Below are 21,362 nucleotides of genomic sequence, written 5' to 3' on the forward strand. Positions count from 1 at the left end.
AACCCAGGAACAGTTCCATGGCTGGCTCGGAAGGTGGCTGGCTTCCTTCTCAAACATTGCCCTATCCCCCCTGAGGGCTTGACAAAGCAGAGAGTTTATGCATCATTAACGTTGTTATAGTTGCCTTAGTTATTGTTGTTATCAAGGTTTGTGGGTTGTGCCTTATGAAGTCTGCAGGAAGGCTCTTGGCAAGGAGACCCAAGGCTTACTGGAGCTGTATCTTAAGGAAAGGAAGGAGCGTGCACACTGGAAAGGTTAAAATCGACTGAAGTGGAGGAGAAAGGAGAATGTTAAGTGGCTGGAGGAGAGTCCCCTTGGGGTTAGGGGAGGGAGGAAAGGGCCACGCTCCCTTTGCCCCTGTGGTTGCTTGCTGAGGTGAGGGTCTGTCTAAGGCCAGACACAAGGGCCTTTCCCCCTCCTCTCTCAGAGATCTTACACTGAGCATCTTAGCTCTTTGCACACCGAAGTCCCCTGGTTCCCCCTGGTTCCCCCTGGATCTACCTATCCTATTTTCCTCTTGTTCCCAAATTTTCAGATCCTCTCCCTGCAAATCCTGCCTCTCCAGTGCCCACAAATGTCCATGCAGCTCCCCATCTTAGGTGGAGACAGCCCATCCTTCTCCCGACCCTGCGGCCGCCTGTGCTCCCCCCTGCGTGGGGTGTGCTTCTCTCTGCAGCCTGGCTTCCGGCCGCCCTCCCATCACCAGAATGCTCTCGGAACATCCCTGGGGACTTGGCCCTGACCTTTGCCTGCGAATCACACCTGATTTCCTGTGTGTCTCCTCCCTGGTCTGTGTTGACCAGGTACCAGGTCTGTGGTACCTCCTACCTTCTTCCCACCTTTCTCCTGGTCCTTCCTCCTCCTCCTCAGCTGAGGGGTTTCCTGACTTCTCCCTCTGGACCCCGACCCCTGAGACTTCATTGACCTCGAGGCTCACTCTCCAGCCTGGAGGACACCTGCATTGGGGCGTCCTGTCCACATGTCTGCACCTAAGCTTATTATCACCTTCCTCAACACAAGACAGAAGCCTCTTCTTCTGCTGCTGCTTCCCAGTTCTTCCAGTTTTGGCTCTTGTTCCATTTCTGAGCACAGAATCCTTGGGTCATTTTAGCCTCTACTCTCTTCCTTCCTTGCTTACATATGAGTAGTCATTGAGTTCTGTTGTTTTTCCCTTGAGGCTCTTGGAGTGACCCATTTCTCTCTACTTGGGCAGCCACCCAGCAGGTCCCTTCACCTCCAGCCTTCTGATGACTGTCCAGTCTGAGATGGGGCCAGATGGGGCTCTTGAGCCAGGCTTTCAAGACCCCACCCTCCACCCCAGCCTGGCCCCACCTGCCCTCTCCCACCACTCTCCAGCCCAGACCCTCCCTGACTGCCCTGGGTCTGTCTGGTTTCCGTGGTCCCTCTGGGTCTCCTGAGAGCTGTCATGGACTCACCTTGTAACATGCTCCCAGCGGGGTACCTCTGCAAAGCTCAAGAGTGTGGCAGCCAGTGTGTTTGTCATGTTTAGTATGCTGGACGCACATCTCCTAAGGGCTTTCAAGGGGCCAGGTGCTCCTAGTCTAGGGGGTGGAATAGGGATGGGACGAGATGAGGAGGAGATGGACCCTCCATAAAGGGTTCTTAACCAGGCCGGCCGCAGACTGTGAGTTTAAGCCCCAGCATCATTGTATTTCTGGCAGAGCTGAAGTTCTCTGCTGTGTGAGGGTAAACACTGGCTCAGAGGCTTTGGTGGCTGGCTGAAAAGTGGTTTGTTTACTCTGAGAGTGGCTGTTGGTTAGAAGACCTGAGGGATTCTCAGGGCTTTCTAGGAAGGAAGCTGTGGATAAGCCTTGAAACTTGGTGATCTTGTGGTTTTTGCTGTAGACACTTTGCTGTCGCTTGGCCCAGCTGCACCCTGCTGTGCTACCCAGGCAGGTGGGCACTGGGCCTGCCCTCCCCTCCCCTTTCCTGCTCCCCAGTCCAGAAGTGCAGGTGCTGGCCAGTCTCAGGAGAGCTGGTCTTCGGGTCAGAGTCCTGAGGCACTGGGCAAGGGTAATTGTTTTTCTTGACTGGCCAGGTTATTTGAGGATTTAAAACAGCAGTGTCAACATGTTTTTCCAACAGATTCTTTTATTTTTTTCTTTAACCATGTGCACTGTGCTATGGACCTTTTAGTCTGAAGTGCATTAGCTCCCTGGGAGCAATGGAATAACGTGATAATAAGGTGGAATGAACTTTTTGGTGAGCTCTCAAGGTCGCCGCATGAGGGCAGGGGGTCCTCAGGCATCGTGCACCGCCCTGCTGGGGCAGAATAAGGGAGAAATCATTCCTGGACAACTCCTCCTGATGGTTTTACCCTGGGGAGAAGGGTAAAGTTGGATCCAATGGCAGATTATATTTAGAAACACTAAAATATGGCCACATTTCCATCTTCTACTCTGCTGAGATGGAAATTTGTATTATATGTTACGGTAACTGATCCTATTAGAGTGCTTTATGATTTATAAAGCATTTTCGATAAGTTACCCCATTTCGTCCTTACAGCTGTCCCATGAGGGAGGTATCATTTTCTCCACGTCAGATGCGAAGAACTAAGCGTCTGAAAGGTTGAGTGATGTTGCCCAGGCATCTTAGCTATTGAGTGGTAGAGCTCAGACTCAATGCGAGACTTCTGGCTACAAAGAGGCAGTGGCATGAGAGGGCCTGGGGTCAAATAGAGAGACTGGGGTTCAGATGCTGGACCTGCTTCTTATTAGCTGTGTGACTTTCGTCAGATTATTTAACTGATCTATAAGATCAAGCATATCGGATAATCTGTAGTTGCCTCTTCTTATTGACCACGTTCCTCTGTCCTCTGTCCTTGTTCCATTCTGGGCTGGTTGCTCCGTGGGGTCAGGACATTTGTTCTGGGACTTCTCTTCACCATCAACATGGTACTTCTTGCCTCTCTCCTCTGTTGGATCCTTTGTTTCCTAGATTCCATGTCTTTCTCATTTTTTATTTATTTCTTGTTTTGGTAGAGCATGAGTTCCAGTCGCTTCCTGAGAATGGGAAATTTGGTGGTAAATTTTTCACATCTGAGACCTTAAGTCTGTCTGAGTCAATCTCTACTCACAATTGACAGGTAGTTTGGCTGGTTATAGAATTCCAGTTGGAAATCATGTTGCTTGGGAATTGTGGAGGCAATGCTTCATTGTCTTTTGGTGTGCTGATGAAATGTCCTATGCCAGTTCTGACCCCTGATCTTTTGTGTGTGGTGGTTTTTTTGTTTTGTTTTGTTTTGTTTCCCTTTGGAACTTTCAGAATCTCCTCTTTGTCAGCAGTGTTCTGAAAATTTTCAGTGATGTACTTGGTGAGAGTCTTTTTTTTATTGGTGATGTTGGGCCCTCTCACCTGGAAACTCACATCCTTCAGTTCTGGGATATTTTCTTGAATTATTTCCTTGATAATTTCTTTTCCTCTGTTTTCTTCTTTTTCTTTAGTTCCTTTAATTTGGCTCTTGCACTTAATGAATACCTATTATTTTTCTTATCTTGTTCTTCTGCCTTTTATTTCTTGATCTTTTTATTTCATAGGAGTTTTTTCAGTTCTACCTTCAGCCCTATTGAAATTTTTTATTTCTGTGAGGATTTTACTTTCTAAGAGGTTTTCATCATTCTCTTTGACTATTCCTTTTTCATAGCATTCTGTTCTTATGGATGCACCATTTTATTTCTCTGAGAATAATAATTTTAGTTGTTTTCTTCTGTTCTTTTTAAGTTTCATCTTTCCATTGTTTTGTTCTCATCTCTGTCTTTGTGTTGAGGGCTTCCCTCAGACGTCTGGTGAATCTTGGTTATCTGTGTGTAATGAAGATCAAGACGTAGGCTGTGGGTTGCAGACTCTTGAGTGTGGGGAGGGGGTGGAGGGCACTTGTTTACTGGGAGGGCCTCACAGTGGGTATTTGAATGGGAAGTCAGCTGTTTCATTGGAAAAGTCTCCAAATCACTATCTTTTGGTTGTTTTTCTTATGCTCCTCAGTTAACCTAGAGAAAAATTCTCTAACCTGCTTGGGGGGATCAGATTGGCAACATTCTGGAAAAGGGAAGGGAGATGCTGGGGGGTAGGGGCTTAGGGGAGATGGGTGATCTCAAGGTTCAGTTTGTCCATACTCCCTCCCACCTTTGCCTGGTGTCTCCTGGCAGAGCTTTTCTTATTCAGTCTTTGTAGGTGGTAACCCCTGTGTTTTCTGCCGGCTAGGCAGGGGGCTGTGTGGGCTGGGTGAGGGGATCTGCTGTGTGACAGCTCTTTGTTCAAACATTTAACAACCTCCCCTTCCCTGCCCCTGCTTTCAGCCCACCTCTCATCATGCCTGCGGAGGTGCCTGGTACTTCTACGGCCCAAGGTTTTTAGGGTTTTCTCTGGGAGAATTGGCTTGTTTCTTGTTGGCTGATCTCCTGAGATCATTGGCTAAGTGGGGAAAGTGGAAAACCCCTCACCCATGCATTCCCATCCTAAATGGGATCACATTAAGAGGTGATTGTACTTCTCTGTGGATTTGGGGCTTTGGTGCTGCTAGGTGGGATGGAGTTTTCACATTGCTCCAGTGTGTGGTGTTTGGGTGCAGTGTAGGGTACAGACATTGACCTCCCAGAGAGGTCTTGATTGAAAGGGTGGCAAGAATGTCCATGCAGCATGCTTATGTACCTGTGCAGTCCATACGGCTTCATAAAAAAGAGGAAGGGTGAGCTGGCGACTGGGAGTGGTCCGGAAGAGTCCCTGTGGGAGGGGGGCGATTTGGAGAGGGGATGAGGCGAAAGGCAGGTGTAGAGTTGAGAGAAGGAGCGGTGAGCCTTATCCCTCCCAAGGCAACTGTGCCTAGAGGCAGCACATCTGGGGCACCCCTTCTTGCTCAGGCCCAGCTGGGACCTGAGACTCATGGTCCTTGGCTCCTTGATCCCCAGGTGGTCCTGCCGACGTGGCTGTCCTCTACAAAGTTCTCCTCACTCATCGAGAGAATCTCTGACCCCAAGGACTTGAAAAAACTTCTCAGGACCCGGAATAACGTACTGGTGCTTTACTCCAAATCTGGTGAGTGCCCCTCTTGGCCTTGGGGCCATCGTCAGGGATGTGGCGGGATGGAAAGGAAGGAGCGGGGACAGAAGTGGGAGGCAGAGACCCCAGGACTAAAAACCGCTCAGGGAAGGTCCGTCAGAAGATGCAGGGGTGTTAGTTCTGCTGCTTTTGGATCCCTAAGAGGGCGTTTCAGTTCCCTTTTACCAGTGTTTCTTAGGAAAAGCCCTCTGGAGTCCCTCAGTACCTCAGGAGGGAGAGGACGTGTGTGTGAAGGAGGACAGAGGACAGTGACCACCCGGCATGGATGCTCTGGCTCTCTGGACAGCACGGCCAGCCCTGCCAGGGCGTGCTTCGCCAGAGCTGTTGATTCATTGACTGGGCCAACCTGTCACCAGCTGAATTGGTCCCAGGCTTGGGGCCACGCACCCAGGCTGCCATCCCTGGCCCTGCCTGGCTCCAGTCTGTCCCGCTCTGGGGTCAGAACAAGAGACTGAGTTTGGAGTGGGCTCCGCGCTCAGGACAGGGTGGCTTCAGTGGGGATGGGGCTAGTGGTTTGCCTCTTCTGACCTTGAAGCTGGCGAGGGCATCACGGATGGAGAGAGGTTTGCTCAGCTCTTGGCCGCGACTTTGAACGTCTGACTGTTGATGCTGTTCCAGCAGAGTTAAGTGTTTTCGCTGCTCCTAAGGATGCCAAGTATTCGGTGCCCTGAAGAAGCAGTAGCCAGTGGCTGGGCTGGTTGCGGGCACAGCTCTCCCTGGCAGCTCCTCCTCGACTCCCATTGGCATGGGGGACTGATGGATGTTTTGGACATGAGTCCCTCCTGAAGCCTGCTTCCTCCAAGCACCCGGGCACCTGCTGCTCTTTGCCCTTCTGAGGGCCTGGCACACACTCCCTGGGGTTGTTGTTGGGAGCCCAGCGTGTGACTAGCATTCCTTTCCTGTCGAAAATAGGGGGAAACCGAGGCAGGGGAAAAGCAGAGTTGCTCCTGAGGCCTGGGGTCTAGGGCCCTGGACAAACGTGGCTCAGCCCCCTTGGGTGCTCCCGGAGCTGGGGGGTCGTCAGTGCCCTCCAGGGACTCACTCAGTTCCTTCCCTGGGTAGGTCCTCTCACGTAAGCTCATCTTCTTAGGAGGACTCTGACAGGAACTTGTGTGACACGCTGTCATTTGCCGCTTTGCTGTGAGGTTGCGGGTAATGTCCAGTTGAGGGAGGAAACTGGAGCTCAGGGAGAATAGCTGCCTGATCTGAGGTCTACCAGCCAGTGGGCGGTAGAGCTGGTCCCGCTGCTGCCTCCGCCTCGCTTCCTCTGCTGCAGCGCGCGGAGAAATGTTCTGAGTCTGCAGCGACAGGAGGCTCGCCACCAGGAAAGGATTCGGAAAGGAGAGAGTGGGAAGGCGAGGTGTCCAGACCAGGGCTTGCAGGGGCCGGAGGCAGGACTGGGAGCACTCTTGTTTTCTCTTGGGCCCCCGCCCAGCCTCTGTCTCTGCCTCTTGGTTGTGGAGCTCGCAGTGCTGCCCGTGTGCCCGGCTCCTCCCGGCTTTGGACCGCTGATCGCGGGCTGGGTGATTTTGCCTCCCTGCCTCTTGCCCAGCCCTGCCCCTGAGACTGGGGACCTCCAGGGGCTTTGGGAGCAGCGCCGGTAACTGGCTTCTCCCCCCCACACCCCCGCCTCTTCCAACCAGTGCCTCCCCTTCCACGGCTGAAAGGCAGGGTTGGGAGGGGCTTCATATGGCTCTACATCCCTCCCCTGCCTCCCAGAGCCCAGTTGGAAGGGTGGGGGGGCGGCCTTTCCCACCTCGGCTGCGCCCCCTCCTCCTGTGGGCCTGGGGGGGTTCCTGGGAGGGCCTCCTGCGGGTGGCTCCGTGCACGGCTCTTGCAGGATGCTTTCTGTTCGCTGCATGAAAGGCTCAGCATGCTTTGTGTTCACAAACAGCTTCCGTTAGCCACACTAGAAAAGGAGATCTGAGGAGGCAGATAGTTCACATATCATTTCTGCTTGGCTTTGGAACGTCTCGTGTGGTTTCTGCTGGGGGAAGGCGGCAGGCAGCCTGCGCTCTCCATAGTGTCTGCGTGGAGGCCCTTTCCAGGGAGCTCACAGGGGTGACGGGGCAAGGTGACAGCCTGGCCACAGCCACCCAGCAGTGGACCGCTGCAGGCTGGCAGCGTGGAAATCCCGGCCACAGAGGCTCCGTTTCTAAGCGCCCGCCCTCCTAGTTTCCAGGGGCTTGGCCCAAAGCCTCTTTCTTTCTCGTGTTCATCTGCCCGGCCCCGAGGCGTAGTCCACGGTCCTGCAGTTGTCCCCCAAGGTACTGCAGTGCTGGGGAAGAGGGCCGTGAAAGTGACTTGGGTACATTTAGTATCGGTCCATCAGAGACTAGTGTCACATGTAAACCTCATTAAATCACCACATTGTACCGAGTCCCTAGGTGAGCGTGTGATGCACAAGTGTAGGAAGGGTCTGGTCCCTCCCTTGTCAGCTCCCAGGCTGGACACCAGGGCAGACCAGTGTGGAATCAGCAGACTCGGTCCCTGCTTAGTTATAGAATTGTAATTGTTCAGTTATAGAATTTTCAAAATGTGTCCCAGAAAGGTAATGAGTCAGAGATTCTACTGGAAGTTGAGGATCCGGCCGAGAGATCCTTGGAAGAGTGAGGCGTGAGGTGTGGCTTGAAGGCGGGTTAGGGTTAGGGTTAGGGTTAGGGCTCTGCGTCTGTGAGGATGGCGGGAGCAGAGCTTTCTGAGAAGAGCTGGGCTGTTCTTACAGAACCGTTGCCACAGGGATGGCGTTCTAACTGGTGCTCAGGACCTCACCTCTAGGACTGGTCTCCGTCTTTCCCTGCCCCTGAGGGAAGATGGCAGGGGAGGCCATGGTGCACTTGGGTACAGATGTTTAATTTTTTGTTTTTTCACAGAGGCTGCAGCTGAAAGTCATCTCAGGTTATTGTCTACTGTGGCCCAGGCAGTGAAAGGACAAGGCACCATCTGCTGGGTAGACTGTGGGTATGTCCTGGGGACGTGGGGTATGGTGGCTGGAGGGCTGGGCGTGGGCTCTGGTGGGTGGGGTGGGAATTGTTCCTGATTGATACTCTGGGAGAGGGGATGTGATGGAGAGATGGCTGCAGAAGGACCCCCCCGGCCCAGCAATGCTGCAGGACCACTGTGGGCTGGAGGAGGGGCAGGTGTGGCTCCCGCTCCTGTCTTTCTGGCCACCCCTCTTCTTCCCTCTTCCGTAGTGCTTTTACTTTTTACTCTGTTGTCATGTGTCACTTGATTTTGCCTTCTCAGTGGGTGGCAGAGGGGGCCTTGGTGCCCAAAGAGGCAAGATGATTTTCAGGGCCACTCGGGGGGCTTGCTTATTGGGTGGGGGGGTCTGCAGCAAGAACTGTGGGCTTTGCCTATAGCCCAGGCCCTTAATAGAGGTCTCCAGTGCCCACGGTGCAAAAGCGGTGGAGTCAGCTGACGACCTGTCTGTTGCCTTGGCTCCCAAGGTGGTTCCATTAGATGTGTCAGTCCTGGACAGGTGGCCCAGTCCTTCCGGCTGTCTCCTCTGGCCTGCGTCCCTACCCTCACGTGTCCTGATGATGATGCCGTGAGCTCCTTCTCCTCCTGCCTCGCCTGCACCTCCCGGAGACTTCCTTGTCGGTGTTGCGGTGGCAGAATCAGGCGCCGGCCCACAGGAGGGAGAGCTGCTGCTGAGTGTGGCGAAGGGGGCTTTTGCTCGAATTCCTCTGATCCTTTTGAGTTTGGGAGTTTTGAGTCCACGGTGTGCTCAGCTTCCCTTTCCTTTCAGTCGTTAGGAGTAATTGCCACATCTCCCTGTGTTCAGTGCTTTTGCTGCTGGGGTTTCTATACACACACCTTTTGTCACATAATTAGCTCCCAGTTGGGCATAGATCGGCAAAAACTGAGCAAAGACACATAGACAGTGAAACATACGGAAAAGGTCGGGAAGAATAGGTTTGTTCTTTGCACGTTTGTGGAGCACTGCGCTGCACTTGGTGGATGCCAGCATTTACATGTCCTTTTGACCAAGGACAGGAGGTGTTTCCAGAGCCGCTGAGTCCAGCCACTCCTCACCTGGACTTGGGGTTTATCGGGAGTGTGGGCTTGGGAAGAGGAGAGGAGAGGAGCATAGGCGGTGTTTCAGTCTTGTTAGTACGGGGACGAGATGGGTTCTCCTGGGAAAAGAGGCAGTTCTTTTCCTGCATGGCCCATAAAGGTCTTTGTAACCTTTACTGTCTCTGTCCTTGCCCGAGTCACAAGCCCTGCTACTACCCTGTGGGTTCAGCGAGCTTTTATGGGCTCCACTCCAGTGCAATCTTCTTCCTCTTCATTCTGAGTTCTAAGTGGCTATTTTGCAAATGAACTTCTGGGACACAACTGTTTTATAAGTTGATGGCCTCAAGCTGGTCCTGCCCATCGTTGGAGAGAATTGAAGGAGATTCATATTTTGACAAAGCACTGAATGAGACCAGGAGAAGTCTTAGCCAGTCGGTGTTTGCTGTAGGGTGTGTGAGTGTGTGTGTGTGTTTGTGTCTGTGCACGCGCGTGCATGCACACACACACATGCCTGTCTGGCCTCACGCCTCCCAATTGATTCAAACACCAGCGAAATGGAACAGACGGCTTACTAGACAGTTGGCGAGATCGTAGCTGTTGGTTACTTCTAGTTTGTAGTTGGTCTGGAAGTGTTCTTATCTTCCAGGTGTGTCTCTGTCTCCCATATTTTACCAGGAGTGATCTGTGTGACTGGCAAAGTGCTAAAGCCTATTAGAGGGGACGGGGTGCTTTGGAATCTCCATACCCGAAGATGACATCAGTCCTGCCAAGCTGACAGAGCCTCATCACAGGGAGTTCTCATCAGGCTTGTAGGTGGCAGAAGTGGGCAGAAGAGCTTCGTTTAGCTGCGCCATCCACCTGGGTCCGTTCAGCAGACATTCCCGAGCACGTACTCTGTGCTTTGAGGTACACACGTGGCTAACAGTGTCCTTGAGGAGCGCAGTGTGCAAGGAGGAGAGGAAGCAGACACCTAGCCAGGTGATGACAGTCACTGCGTTCTGCCTGGAAAAGTTGAGAGAAACTTCACAGAGGAGGTCGAATTCAAATTTGGGGCAGAGACCTCAGAGTAGCAGGTCTTTAAAGTGCCCTGGCTTTCCCTGCAGGCAGCTCCCTGTGGTGTGGGCCCCTCAGGTCATCTGGCCGATGGGTATGGAGATGGTAGTCCCGTTCTGCTCCCTGGACAGGCAGGACTTTATGGGGCCGGGGTTAGTGTGTGAAGACAGACCAAGAAGAATAGAATTCAAGACTCATTTGGAGACATGCTGTCTGGAATCAATAAAAGTGCAAATGGGAGAAATAATCCTGTGACTTGTGATGTTCTAAAATGAAAATCTAGGCGGGCACCTTAGAGCTTAAAAGAGGTAACCTTAAGACAAAAGGATTGACTGTTCGCATAATTGCTACTCAATTTATGCCTCTAAGAGGAAGTATAAACTGCAATATTAAATAGCTTTTAAAAATTTAGATAGGTAGGTGGATTATGGAGCTATAATGGATGATGTTGGAAGCAGGAATACCTGGGTTCGAGTTTGAAGTCAGAGGCAGGATACAGCTAAATCTTCCCAGAACAGCCAAAGGGATAGAACTCGGAGCTCTGGTCCATGCAGGCCACCCTGGGTGGCAGTTCACGGATCGCCGTTACACAAAGAGATCCCCAAGGATGTGAGCTGGTTCTGCACTTCTGCTCAGCCACTCCTGCTCTGAGACTTCTGAATGTGCCCTGTAAATTAAGGGAACCCACCGTGATCACTCCGGGCCCTTTGATGACAGCCCTCAGCTGTTGTCCTAAACGCACTCAGTCTGTATTTATGAGTCTGAATGAGACGCCCTGGGATGGGCAGAAGTGCTCCGGTCGGTGCGGGAGAGTGAGCAGGGGAACAGCAGGTGGGCAGCCAGAGCACAGCTGCCCTCGAGTAGGCCCTGCCGTGCGTGGTTCCCCACCTCTGCTTCCTGCCCTGCCAGTGAAGGGTCGGAGGTGGGAATGGGGATGCCAGGGCTTGGGGTGGGTGATGGCCCCTCTGCTTTCCCCCCTTAAAAGGCAGGTGAGGAGGGCAGAGGGCATCCTAGGGGGAGAGAAGACAGTGCTCCGGGGTGAGGTGTCTGTAGAGGTGTGTGCAGTAATGACACAGGCCCCGGTTGAGGGGTCAGCTCCACTACTTACTCGCCCCATGACCCTGGACAGGTCGGTTACCCTGAGTCTGTTTCCTCATCTGTGAAATGGAACAATAATACATATTCTGCCTTCTTACCGGGTCCGTGTTGAAGATCTTTGTAGAATAGAATTTAATGTGAGATCCCATTCTACTCTTGTTGTTTTTCATCTGGGCCAGATTGTCAGGGCATTCCAAGAAGCTGGAGGGAGGGAAATGGTGTGTTTGTCTTCAAGAGCTTTTCCTTGGGTGAGGACCCCTTGGTCATCGTGAGCATGCCCCTGAAGAAACTTTTGGGTGTGAGAGTCAGCCCCAGTGCACAGGGTGTTTTGCTTTGGCCCTTAAGAACTATGGGGTGCTGTGGAACTTGTAGGACTGCAGGTCAGGAGGCCTGGCTCTGCGTCCAGGCTCTGACAGCAAATAGCTGTGGGACCTTTGGCAAGTCACTGCCCCTCTCTGGGTTTCAGTTTGCCCTTGTGTGAAATATGGAGTTGAATCTTCCAGGTTGCTCTCATCCCTGCATAGCCTGGTTCAGAGCGTTCCGGAAGCTGCCAGGCTCATACGTGTGTACACATACGTGCTCGTGTGTATGCATGTATATACAGGCCCGTGTATTCATGTAAATGTGTGGGAGGGTGAGTCTTCCAGTCTTTGTGTCTCTCCCCACCCTGGGTGTCTGCCTCGTACGTCTCTCCGGTCCCTCGCTCTCAGCATCTCTCCTCTCTCCCCCTTTGTTCCCTCTCCCTTGATAGTTTCTGTTGCTCCTTCCCTTCTCGGGTCCCTGCCTCCCCCATTCTTTTGGTCTTTTTCCTCCTCTCTCTGTGTGTGGACATTTCTTCTCTTTTTCTTGCTTTTCTGGCGCTTTCCTCCCTGCTCCTGCCTGCGTGCCGGCAGGCACACACACCCCTCTCCGTTGGGCCCCGGGCCCTGTAACCTGTTGCTCTGAAGTGTCCGTAGGGTTTCTGGCTTCTGTCCAGGGATTTGTCAGCTCTCCTTTCCCCTCACTCCACCTCCTGGCTCAGATCTCAGCTGCCATGCTCGGGTTGGCTGGTGGTAGTTGTCCAGCTCTTAAGTGGGTTGACTGTAAGGGAGTTGGTATTCCCCACGTGCCCTGCAGCCTGGCATCGGGGCTCGGCCTTGGCATGGAGGGCTGCTTTCTGGGCGGCGGAGCTGGAGCCAGCAGGCGGGAGCCGTGACCGGGGTGCTAATTCCTGGGGCTGGTTCTCACGGGGCTGAGGCTGCCCGATGGGGCACCTGCTGCCTTCTTTTCCTGAGGGTTTAAGGTCATTACCTTACCGCCTGCTCCCATTCTCCCATCTGCTTTCTTTCCCCTGGAGCAGTGCTGGCTTCCCAGATCCAAGATGTGGGGCCTGCCAGGGCAGGCATAACGTATTTTGAAGCCCATGTTTTCTTCCAAAAATTATTCGAACTTAGCATTTGCTCCTTTACATGTAAGCGTGTTGAAATTACCATGGGATAAAGCAGGCTTCCAGAAGAGGCGCCATGTTTTGTGTCGTGGCTTCAGACACCTTGTGGCACACTGCTGTGCCCTCGTGGGGGTGACGTGTCCCCCCTAGAACTGCTGGGCCGGGGAGGCAGGTGGAGGATGAGAAGGCACGCTCCTCTTTCTCGTATCCCATCGCTTTCATGAACTCTGCTCCATAATTCATGCTTGATCATGTGCCTTCTTGAGGCTGGCGCCAAGGAGGACAGCCAGACTCCTGTTGTGGGAGTCCCTTCGTCATCAGGGCTAGTGACCAGCCACCCAGGTCTGGGCAAGTTGAAGGCCCAGCTGTTCTAGGCTGTTCTCTGTCTCCTGCCTTTGTCCTCCAGCTACCTCCTTCCACATTGTCCTCTGCATGGGGCACCTTGCAGGCATGCTGACGGTGTTGTTTTGCTCACTCGCTCCTTATCTTGCATTTTCTTCATGTCGCTGAAGTGGGGGCATGTCCCCACTCTCCTCTGCTACCCACCCTCTGGGGTCACAGGTCCATCCACTCAGAATCCCGTGTTAGACCCGAGCAGATGGAAGAAAGAGATTTACTCCTTCTTTGATGGGGAAAGGGACCCCAGGAAGGCTGAGTTGGCCAAGGCACACAGTGTCCAAGACAGGCTGGGGGCCTCGCCTCTGGTCCTCAGTGTAGTCTGCTTTTTACCCGCTGCCGGAGGTGGCCCAAGGTTTGTGTGGATGTAAGGAATGTCGCCTGGCCAAGCGAGGATCTGGTTAGTGGGCTAGGGGAGAGAAGATGGAGGTTCAGATCTTTTTGAGTCTCTACCATCTGTCCTGGCTTCTGGCTCCTGGTCCATCCGTCAGGATACAGGCAGCCTGCCTTGATGCTTTAGTAATACTCGACCCTGTAGGGGAATAGAAAGCTCCATCCAGCTCATATGGACAACTCCCACATTTTGCAGCTCAGGAAACCAAGGGCCCTGCCAGAGGTCACAGGCTGGCTAGCGGCAGAGCCACTCTAGAAGCCATCAGTCACTCCAGTTGACAGTGACTCCAGGGAGGGTTTGATACTTAGGCTGCGACTTCTCAAAGTTGAGTACCTCCCCTTCCCGAGCCTCCAGCACCTTATTTCTTCTCTTTCTTCCTACTCTCACCCCCCACCTTTCATCCCTGGGTCTGACTCCCAGGAATGTGAGTTGCCAGTCTCTTGAATGATTGTCACTGCACGTGCAGATCTAGTAAACACAGCACCACGTACCTGCAGCCACTCTGCACTGCTGGCCAGCAACCCACAACAAAGTCAAATGAAAATGCCCATGTGTATGTGTCTGTCTGGGCCAGGGATGGGGAGGGAAGTGTGAAAAGGCCTCGGTGACCTTCTTTCACATTCTCTGTAGAGGAGAGCCCAGGGTGGCGGGGGAGGAGGGGATGTAGCAGGTCATGGGTGAGTAAACGGGCAGAGGGTGTTGAGGCTCCAGCCTCCCCAGCAGAGAAGGCTGGTTCCTGCAGGACAGTCAGGGGGGTGGTAGACGAGGGCCTCTGCATGGCCAGTCCACTCTCTGTGGTTGTCCCCTCCCTCTCCATCCCCGGCAGAGCAGCTCATTTTCCTGCTCACTGCCTTTGTCTTTTCCCCCCAGAGCCTCAGTCACTGGCTAGGGAAGGGCGGCAGCACAATTAATTGTGCATAATCTATCAACCCAGATCCTTTTAAGTCCCTGAGCTTGGGTAATTTCTCCCCTTCCTGAACTCTTATGACTTTTATTGTCCTGTGCAATTAGTGCGCGCGCGCGCGCGCACACACACACACACACACACACACACACACACACACATACGCACACTCTGAGAGACAGGATCGTAGGAGGGAGGGGAGCCAATCTGAGAGCGCAGTCAGGAATTTTCACCTGGCAGGCTTCCTGGAGCTCAATAGGCAGAGCCCAGAGAGCCAGCAGTGAGCGCCTCATCCCAGCGCGACAGCCGGCATCATTCACTCACTCACTCAGGCTATTTATAGAGTGCCTGCTATGTGCCGGCAGCTGTTGTAACCCTGGGGAACCAGCTGTGAACAAAACAAAGCCCTCGGCTTGGTGAAGCAAACCTTTCTGATGGGGGGTGACAGTGGACATGCTGGTCAGGTGTGGAGACAGCGGGGAAGGACGTGTGACAGTGCTGGATGAGGCGGGCTGAGGCTCTGGGGTCTGTGCCAGAGATGCTCAGAGAGGACGGGAAGCTGGCTCCCCACCTACCCCTCTGAGAATGTGTGCGTGTGCGTGTGCGTGTGTGTGTGTGTGTGTGTGTGTAGGGGGCAGGGAAGAGGAGAGAATCCTTGGGGAGTGTCCTATAACTTAAGGAGGGGAGAGGGTTGCACAGAGTCTTCCACAAGGAATCCTGTGGCAGAGACAGAGCTGTGGTCACTGGACAGCCGTGGGGGCCATAGGCTGCGGGCTGGGCTGGATGTGCTCTCGGGGAACCTCCATGCCCCTCCAGCTTCACCCAGTCTCTTTGGAATGTTGCTCCTAAGCCTGGCCTGGGCTCACCGGGATAGTGAGACTTTTCCATGGAGTGGGTTCCTGCACAGCCGGCAGGGATTGGGGTTGCAATCATGGGCCCCATCGCTCCTCTCTCTGCTTTGTAAAGTCATAGGCAGAGGCTGCCAGCCAGGCTCAACGGAGGAGAGAGCCGGCATGGGGCTGCCTTGCAGTCTGGGTGCCCCCGCTGGATGCCAGCATGGGGCGAGGGGGCCGTGGGCACCTGGACCTGGTTCCTGCTGCAGTCACTATTTGTTGTCACATTTGGGTGCACGGTGGGTGGTCACAGAAACAGTTGCACACAGCAGAACAAAGCCAGACAGGGCAAGTGCCAAGGGAACAGTTATAAACATCCAAGTCGAGCCCTCCTGTCTCCCCTGGGGCAGGGAAATGGCGCCTCAGACGCAGTTGTCACACACAGACCCTCTGCCTGTCAGTGTGGCTTCTCCACAGAGTGCCCTCAGGACAGGGCAGACCAAACTGTAATCGCCACCGTCAGTGGAGGTGAGCCCGGCAACCCCACAGGGCTCTAGGGTAAGAGTTCAGCCACTGGGTGCGTGGGCTGCCCTTATAGGGCCTCCTGATGCACGCTCTCAGCCCTTCTGGGTCCCCTCCGCAGCCCAGCTTATCCCTTCTCTCTGGACTCCCTATCTCAGAAGGCCCTTTCCAGCCTGAGGGAGAGGCCACAGCCTTTCCTTCCTAAGTTCTTCGTGTGTTTCTTTAGTCCTCTGTTTGCTGGGGGTGCCGATGGGGGGCTGGAAGCTGCAGCGGCTGCGGTGATGGCCACCACAGGTAGGGCTACGCAGGGAGGGAAGGCTCTGGGCCTGGGCTGGGCTGGGCTGGGGGGGCCCTGGGAGTGACTGACACTCTCCCTCTCCGACCCACACACCTGTCCCGCAAGACATGCTTCTTGAACTGCAAATTGCACATTTACACTTAAAATGAGGTCCCATAGTTTTGCTTGTCCATCGATGAGTGTGGCTTTTAGGATTGAGCTGAATGCTGTAATTAGTCCATCTGCCCTGGGGCTGGTGCTCCGCTGTGTGAAGCTGGTGGCTGTCGAAGGTGCTGAGGCAGGTAAACAGGTGGCAGCCGACAGGACTTCCCTCAGGTGGCTGTCATCCCTGGCAGAACAAGGTTTCTCATGCGGTGTAGTCACCGGGGACCAGTGGGGGTGGGGGGGTGGGGTGGAGATGCCCTCGCTGAGTCCATTGAGATGTGGGGAAGGGTCCTGCAGTGAGGAGCAGGGCCCTGCGGGCACGGTAGCTGGCTGCCTCTGGCTGGCTGTTGTGCAGACCTGGCTGAATGTGGTGAGGTGGTGGGGAGGCTGTGAGAGCAGGTGAGGTCTCTGGGGGCACCGGCGTAGGGCACAGGGGAAGCCGAACCTCGTGGAGGGGGCAGAGATGTCGGGGAGAGGAGGAAGAGCAGGGCAGGTGTCAGAATCACCTGGGAGGCTCCTTAAAACACAGTCGCTCGAGGACCCGCCGGGAGTTTGGACTCAGCAAGTCTGGGATGGGGCTGAGAGTTTGCACTTCTGACAGGTTCCTGGGTGGTGGTGATGCTGCTGTTCTGGGGACCACATTTTGAGATCCATGGTCTAACGGAAAGGGAGCCAAGATTAGAGGAGGTCATGCATGAGCACTCGGTAAACGGTGAATGGCGCCTGGCAGGCTCTTCTTATTAGACGAGTTGCAGGAGTGTGATATTGCAGACACTAGCACTTCACCAAACCTTTCCCCTTTCTCTTTTCGGCTTTTGTCAATACCTGGTCAGATTTCATAACTCCTTCTACATCACAGAACATTTCCCTCCTACTCTGGTTTGATGGTATATAGCAGGTGGCATATGGCACACATCCGAGGTTTAAACACAAAAACTTGCTGGGGCTGCAGGTAGAGCTTCTGAAGTCGTGATCTGCGGGAGGGTCAGGGAATCAGTATGCTTAAAAACTTCCCCAGGTGATTCTAATGAGCAGCCAGGACTGGGAACCACTATCGTGAGCTTATTTTCCTTCTTAGAATAGGCCATCTGCCTTCTAAGCTTTTGGGGCACTTCCTTTGTCTGGATCCATCACGTTGCCCCTTACAAGTAGTGATGTGTCCTCCCCATCTGCTTGCCCCTGTCTTTCCAAATCAGTCCAGATCCTGTTGGTTTCTCTACTTCCTCCTGTTCTCTGAGAACCCATGCGTAGTGAGGGCCTCATTTGCTACTGAGAATTCCAAGCTACCTGCCTTATTCTTGGGCCACCAGCAAATTTTACTCTGTTAGCACCTTCGTGAGGGCTTCAGGTAACAAGTGTCTTTTTCCTGACATTTGTGTCTTTCAGTGACGCAGAGAGTAGAAAATTGTGCAAGAAGATGAAAGTTGACCTAAGCGCAAAGGACAAAAAGGTCGAATTATTCCATTACCAGTAAGTACATGTGGGCATTTCCAATTTCCAAGTAAATGCTGAAAGCTTTCATTGGTATTCTCAGCAAACTGCGATTTTTAGTGAGATTAATTTTATTTCAGAATGGTTTTTTTTTGTGTTTACAATTATTTCTTAAAAAAAAAAAAAACTTGACCTGTGTTCAATAACTGAATCTTATTAAGATGCTGCAGGAAACCAAAGGTAAGTGTCTTCACAACCATTCCTAAAGTTAACACGTTTTTCTCCTCATTTGACAGGGATGGTGCATTTCATACTGAATATAACCGAGCTGTGACATTTAAGGTAAATTTCCCTCCCTCATTCTCAGCAGGAGAGGAAGGGCAGAGTGTACAAATGCCCTCCCGAATGACCTGAGGGATTCTCATCTCTAGAACATGGATCAACAGAATACCTGGAAAAGTTTGTAACTGTTAAACGAGTGGGGATAACCGACCTGTAGACAGTTTGTGACTCTATCAGCAGCTGTCCAGTGAGACGTATGACATCATGCCCTCCCCTGCAAAGGCCTGAGTCTCCCTTCGCTGTGGCTTCAGAGCCCTCCCTCACCTCTGCAGTGGTGTCCACAGGGGCCGCCCACAGGCTGGAGGGGGCCAGCTGTGCCCAGGTGAGCACAGCATTGTAGGACCCAGGCAAGGCAGCACCTTTGGGGCTGATGCAGCTTATTGCAGATGAGATGCCCATGTCAATGAGACGTTCCCTGCTACAAATGCAATTCAGAAGGAGATGGAAACGCATCAGTGAAAATAAAAATGGAGATCCTCTGACCTGCAGGTGCTGTCCTGTTAATCACGTAGCAGCTCCCCCAGCCCTGAGTCCTTCCACTGCCCTTGGATTCTCCTCCTTCAACATGTGCATTCCCTTCCTCCAATCAGTCTTCTTTTGCCTCTGGTCCAGGCAGCATCCCGCTGCCCTGGCTGGGGCCATGTGTTTCTTCTGTTCCAGCATATGCTGAACCCACCCTCTCTGACTCTCCTGCCTCTCAGACTGCGTTAGACCCTGGGCTCCTCTCTCATTGTCTCTCTCTTTCCATCTGTTTCCTTCCATTCTTTTCTGTCTGTCCATCTGTCTGTGCAGCTGTGCCCCTCTCCCTCTGCCTCTCTCCCCCCACCTCCCTGGTCATTTCTTGTTTATCCACTAACACTTGTTCTTTTTTAAGTTGCTGCAGCTTTCACCTTACACAGGCTCAGCCTGATTACTCATCATCTTAACACCCATTTAGCCACTTAGAGAAAATTCTCCCAACTAGAGTTACTTAACCCCTCTTATTCTGTGTTAAGCCGTCAGCTGAAGTCCTTGGAGGGAACACGTGCTCCGCAGGAATCAGATTTCGCTGGGTGGGGTGGGGGAGGTGCTGAAGGAGAGAGGGGCCGGGGGCTTCTCGTGTTGTGTTTGGAGGTTGTGTTCAGTTTATATTTAGCTGGCCCTCTGAGGAGTCTCTCCTGGGCTCGTGGAGCAGAGACCGGCAGCTGCTCAGAACTGCAGTAGCAGGAGAGGAGCCCAGGTGGTCTGGACTTGCCTGGGTGAGGGAGGCCAAGTTCTGGCCTCTGTCTGCCTCCTTACAAAGACCAGGTGTGTGGGACCTGCTTGCTCCCGTCCTTCCTGTGATTTCAGCATCAAGAAGCTGGAGAAGTGGGCTGAGCATTGTACGGGGTCAGGGTCTTGGGCAGAGAGAGGGCATCCTTGGTCCCAGGGTCCCCGAAGCTCATGGGGCCATCAAGGACTGGAGTAGAGTCCCTGGAGTTCTCCAGGGTGGGGGGCGATGGCGGAGCTCCCCGTGACTGCCTGATGGCTCCTGCTTCTTACAGGGAGCAGCCACAAACAAAGCCCTCCTTGGTCACGGATCAGTTTTCCTTTCGGGGTTTCTCCTGAGCCTCTAACTCCAGAAGGATGAAGGAGACCCCCAGCAGGGTGGGTGCACAGGCTCAGGCTCATGGTCTGGCTGTTGCTGTCACCCTGTACGGTTCTGCGGGGGCCAGGTCACAGGGACTAGGCCGGGGTCCCTAGAGTCCAGAGGCCAGATAAATGAGAGTGTAAAGAGTGGGGAACTCAAAGAGGGGGCCTTCCTGTATAAGCGGCCTTTTGCTTGTCCGCCGACTGTCCAGCAAAATCCTTACTGTATATGAGTGGTGAGGACCAGAGGTGCCTGGAAGGCGAAATTCAGGGGGCCCTCGGGTGACCTTCTCCGAAGGCCTGTGGCCGTGGTTGTGGTTTTCCAGCCATGCAGACCAAGGTGCAGGGTGTTGGGCAATTTCCCTGGGATTCAGAGCACCCAGAATAGGACAGCTGATGGCAGTGTCCCAGGTGCTCCTCCCTGCAGACCTTTCTACCCAAGATCTTGTTGGTTAGACTGATTTGGAGACTAAGAACCTGTGGATGGAATTATTCAACTTCAATTAAAGAAGAATAATCACCTGAAAAGCAAAAGATTGGTAGTATGAATGTTTCCATTATTACATTAAAAGAAGTGATTTTTTTTCCTTTTTCCATCCACATTCGTCTTTTTTCCTTGATGCTGAGGCAGGGGTGGTGGTGCTAGCCCTTTAACTTGTTAGCTCGTGCTGGGATGGGACAGGAGCCTCCCAGAGCAGTAGGTCCTACCTATTTTGGGTTCCTAATCCCACTGAGACTCTCCTGAAAGCCATGGACCTTCTCCCTAGAAACAGTGCACATGCATACATCGAAGGAAGTGTTTTCCTGTGAGTCTGGGGCTTCACAGACTCCTAAAGTCCACTGTGTACCCCAAATTGAGAGCACCGGCACTGGATCTTCTGGAACAGCAGGCGGGTGGGCACCTATAAGCATCTTTCTCACATGGCTCGTGGCTGTGAGTGAGTATGGGTTTCGGGACGGCCCTGCTGCTTCCACTTTGGCTGGTATTGTCACAGTGAAGCTCTCACTAGGGACTGAGAGAAGGCCGATCTGCCTTTGCCTGGTGGAAATGGCCCACTTCTCTTGCCAGCAGGCATTTCACAGCTCTGTTTGGACAGACAGAGAGCATTACCTGAATGAAATTCTGCGAAGTCCTGGCTGTCTCCCACTCTCCCATAGTGCTCTTTCCAAATAGGAATTTCCAGAAATAACAAGCCTCCCAGGTCCTCTGTGTGTGACCGGTGGGTGGGCTGCAGGCACAGGCTCACTACGGGGGTGTTTCCTTTCTCACCGCAGACCTCCCTCCCTCCTCCACCCCAGCACACCCAGTTCCTCATCTGCTCACTGGAGCTTGGTCAAAGTGGGCAGAAGTAACAGAATCTTGCATCAAACTGGGGGACACTGAGGGCTCATCTGTTGACATGGATGGCCAGCAGCTCCCTTCCAGGGCTGGAGGGATGGAGGCCCGGCTGGTTTCTGTTACCCGTTTCTGGCTCTCACAGGCTTTGAGCAGCATTTCCCACATGACTGTCTGAGAGGGAGGGGAATGCAGCTTCTGTCCTGGATCAGTGAACTGTGGCAGGTGGGGAGGGGAGCAGAGGGATGTGCCCCCTGTTCCTGCTCCATGTGTGTCCTGCCCGAGGGGAGCAGAGATTTGAATTTGCTCACTTGTCCACATGACAAAGGCTAAGTAAGCCCTTTATCCTGAAGGTCTTGGTCCGTGTCGAAGGGGGTCTTTAAGGAGAGAAATCCAGCAACCAGGGGGCCACAGCGATGAGCACCCTGCCCTGGGGGCTTCCCACCTGAGCCTCACAGAGGATGATCAGGATTTAACACAC

General features: G+C 53.3%; 1 protein-coding gene across 1 annotated transcript in view; it reads left to right on the forward strand.

Moving 5' to 3' along the window:
• PDIA5 (protein disulfide isomerase family A member 5) overlaps positions 1 to 21,362 on the forward strand; it is a 91,236-nt gene that overhangs the window by 16,074 nt on the left and 53,800 nt on the right. Inside the window, exons 2-5 of the mRNA XM_061194258.1 lie at positions 4,926 to 5,052; positions 7,950 to 8,037; positions 17,551 to 17,634; positions 17,892 to 17,937. Coding sequence (XP_061050241.1) covers positions 4,926 to 5,052; positions 7,950 to 8,037; positions 17,551 to 17,634; positions 17,892 to 17,937 — 345 coding nt within the window. The remainder of the gene's footprint in view (positions 1 to 4,925; positions 5,053 to 7,949; positions 8,038 to 17,550; positions 17,635 to 17,891; positions 17,938 to 21,362) is intronic.

The sequence above is a fragment of the Eubalaena glacialis genome, chromosome 6 (genome assembly GCF_028564815.1).
Source record: "Eubalaena glacialis isolate mEubGla1 chromosome 6, mEubGla1.1.hap2.+ XY, whole genome shotgun sequence".
In the NCBI taxonomy this organism is placed as follows: domain Eukaryota; kingdom Metazoa; phylum Chordata; class Mammalia; order Artiodactyla; family Balaenidae; genus Eubalaena; species Eubalaena glacialis.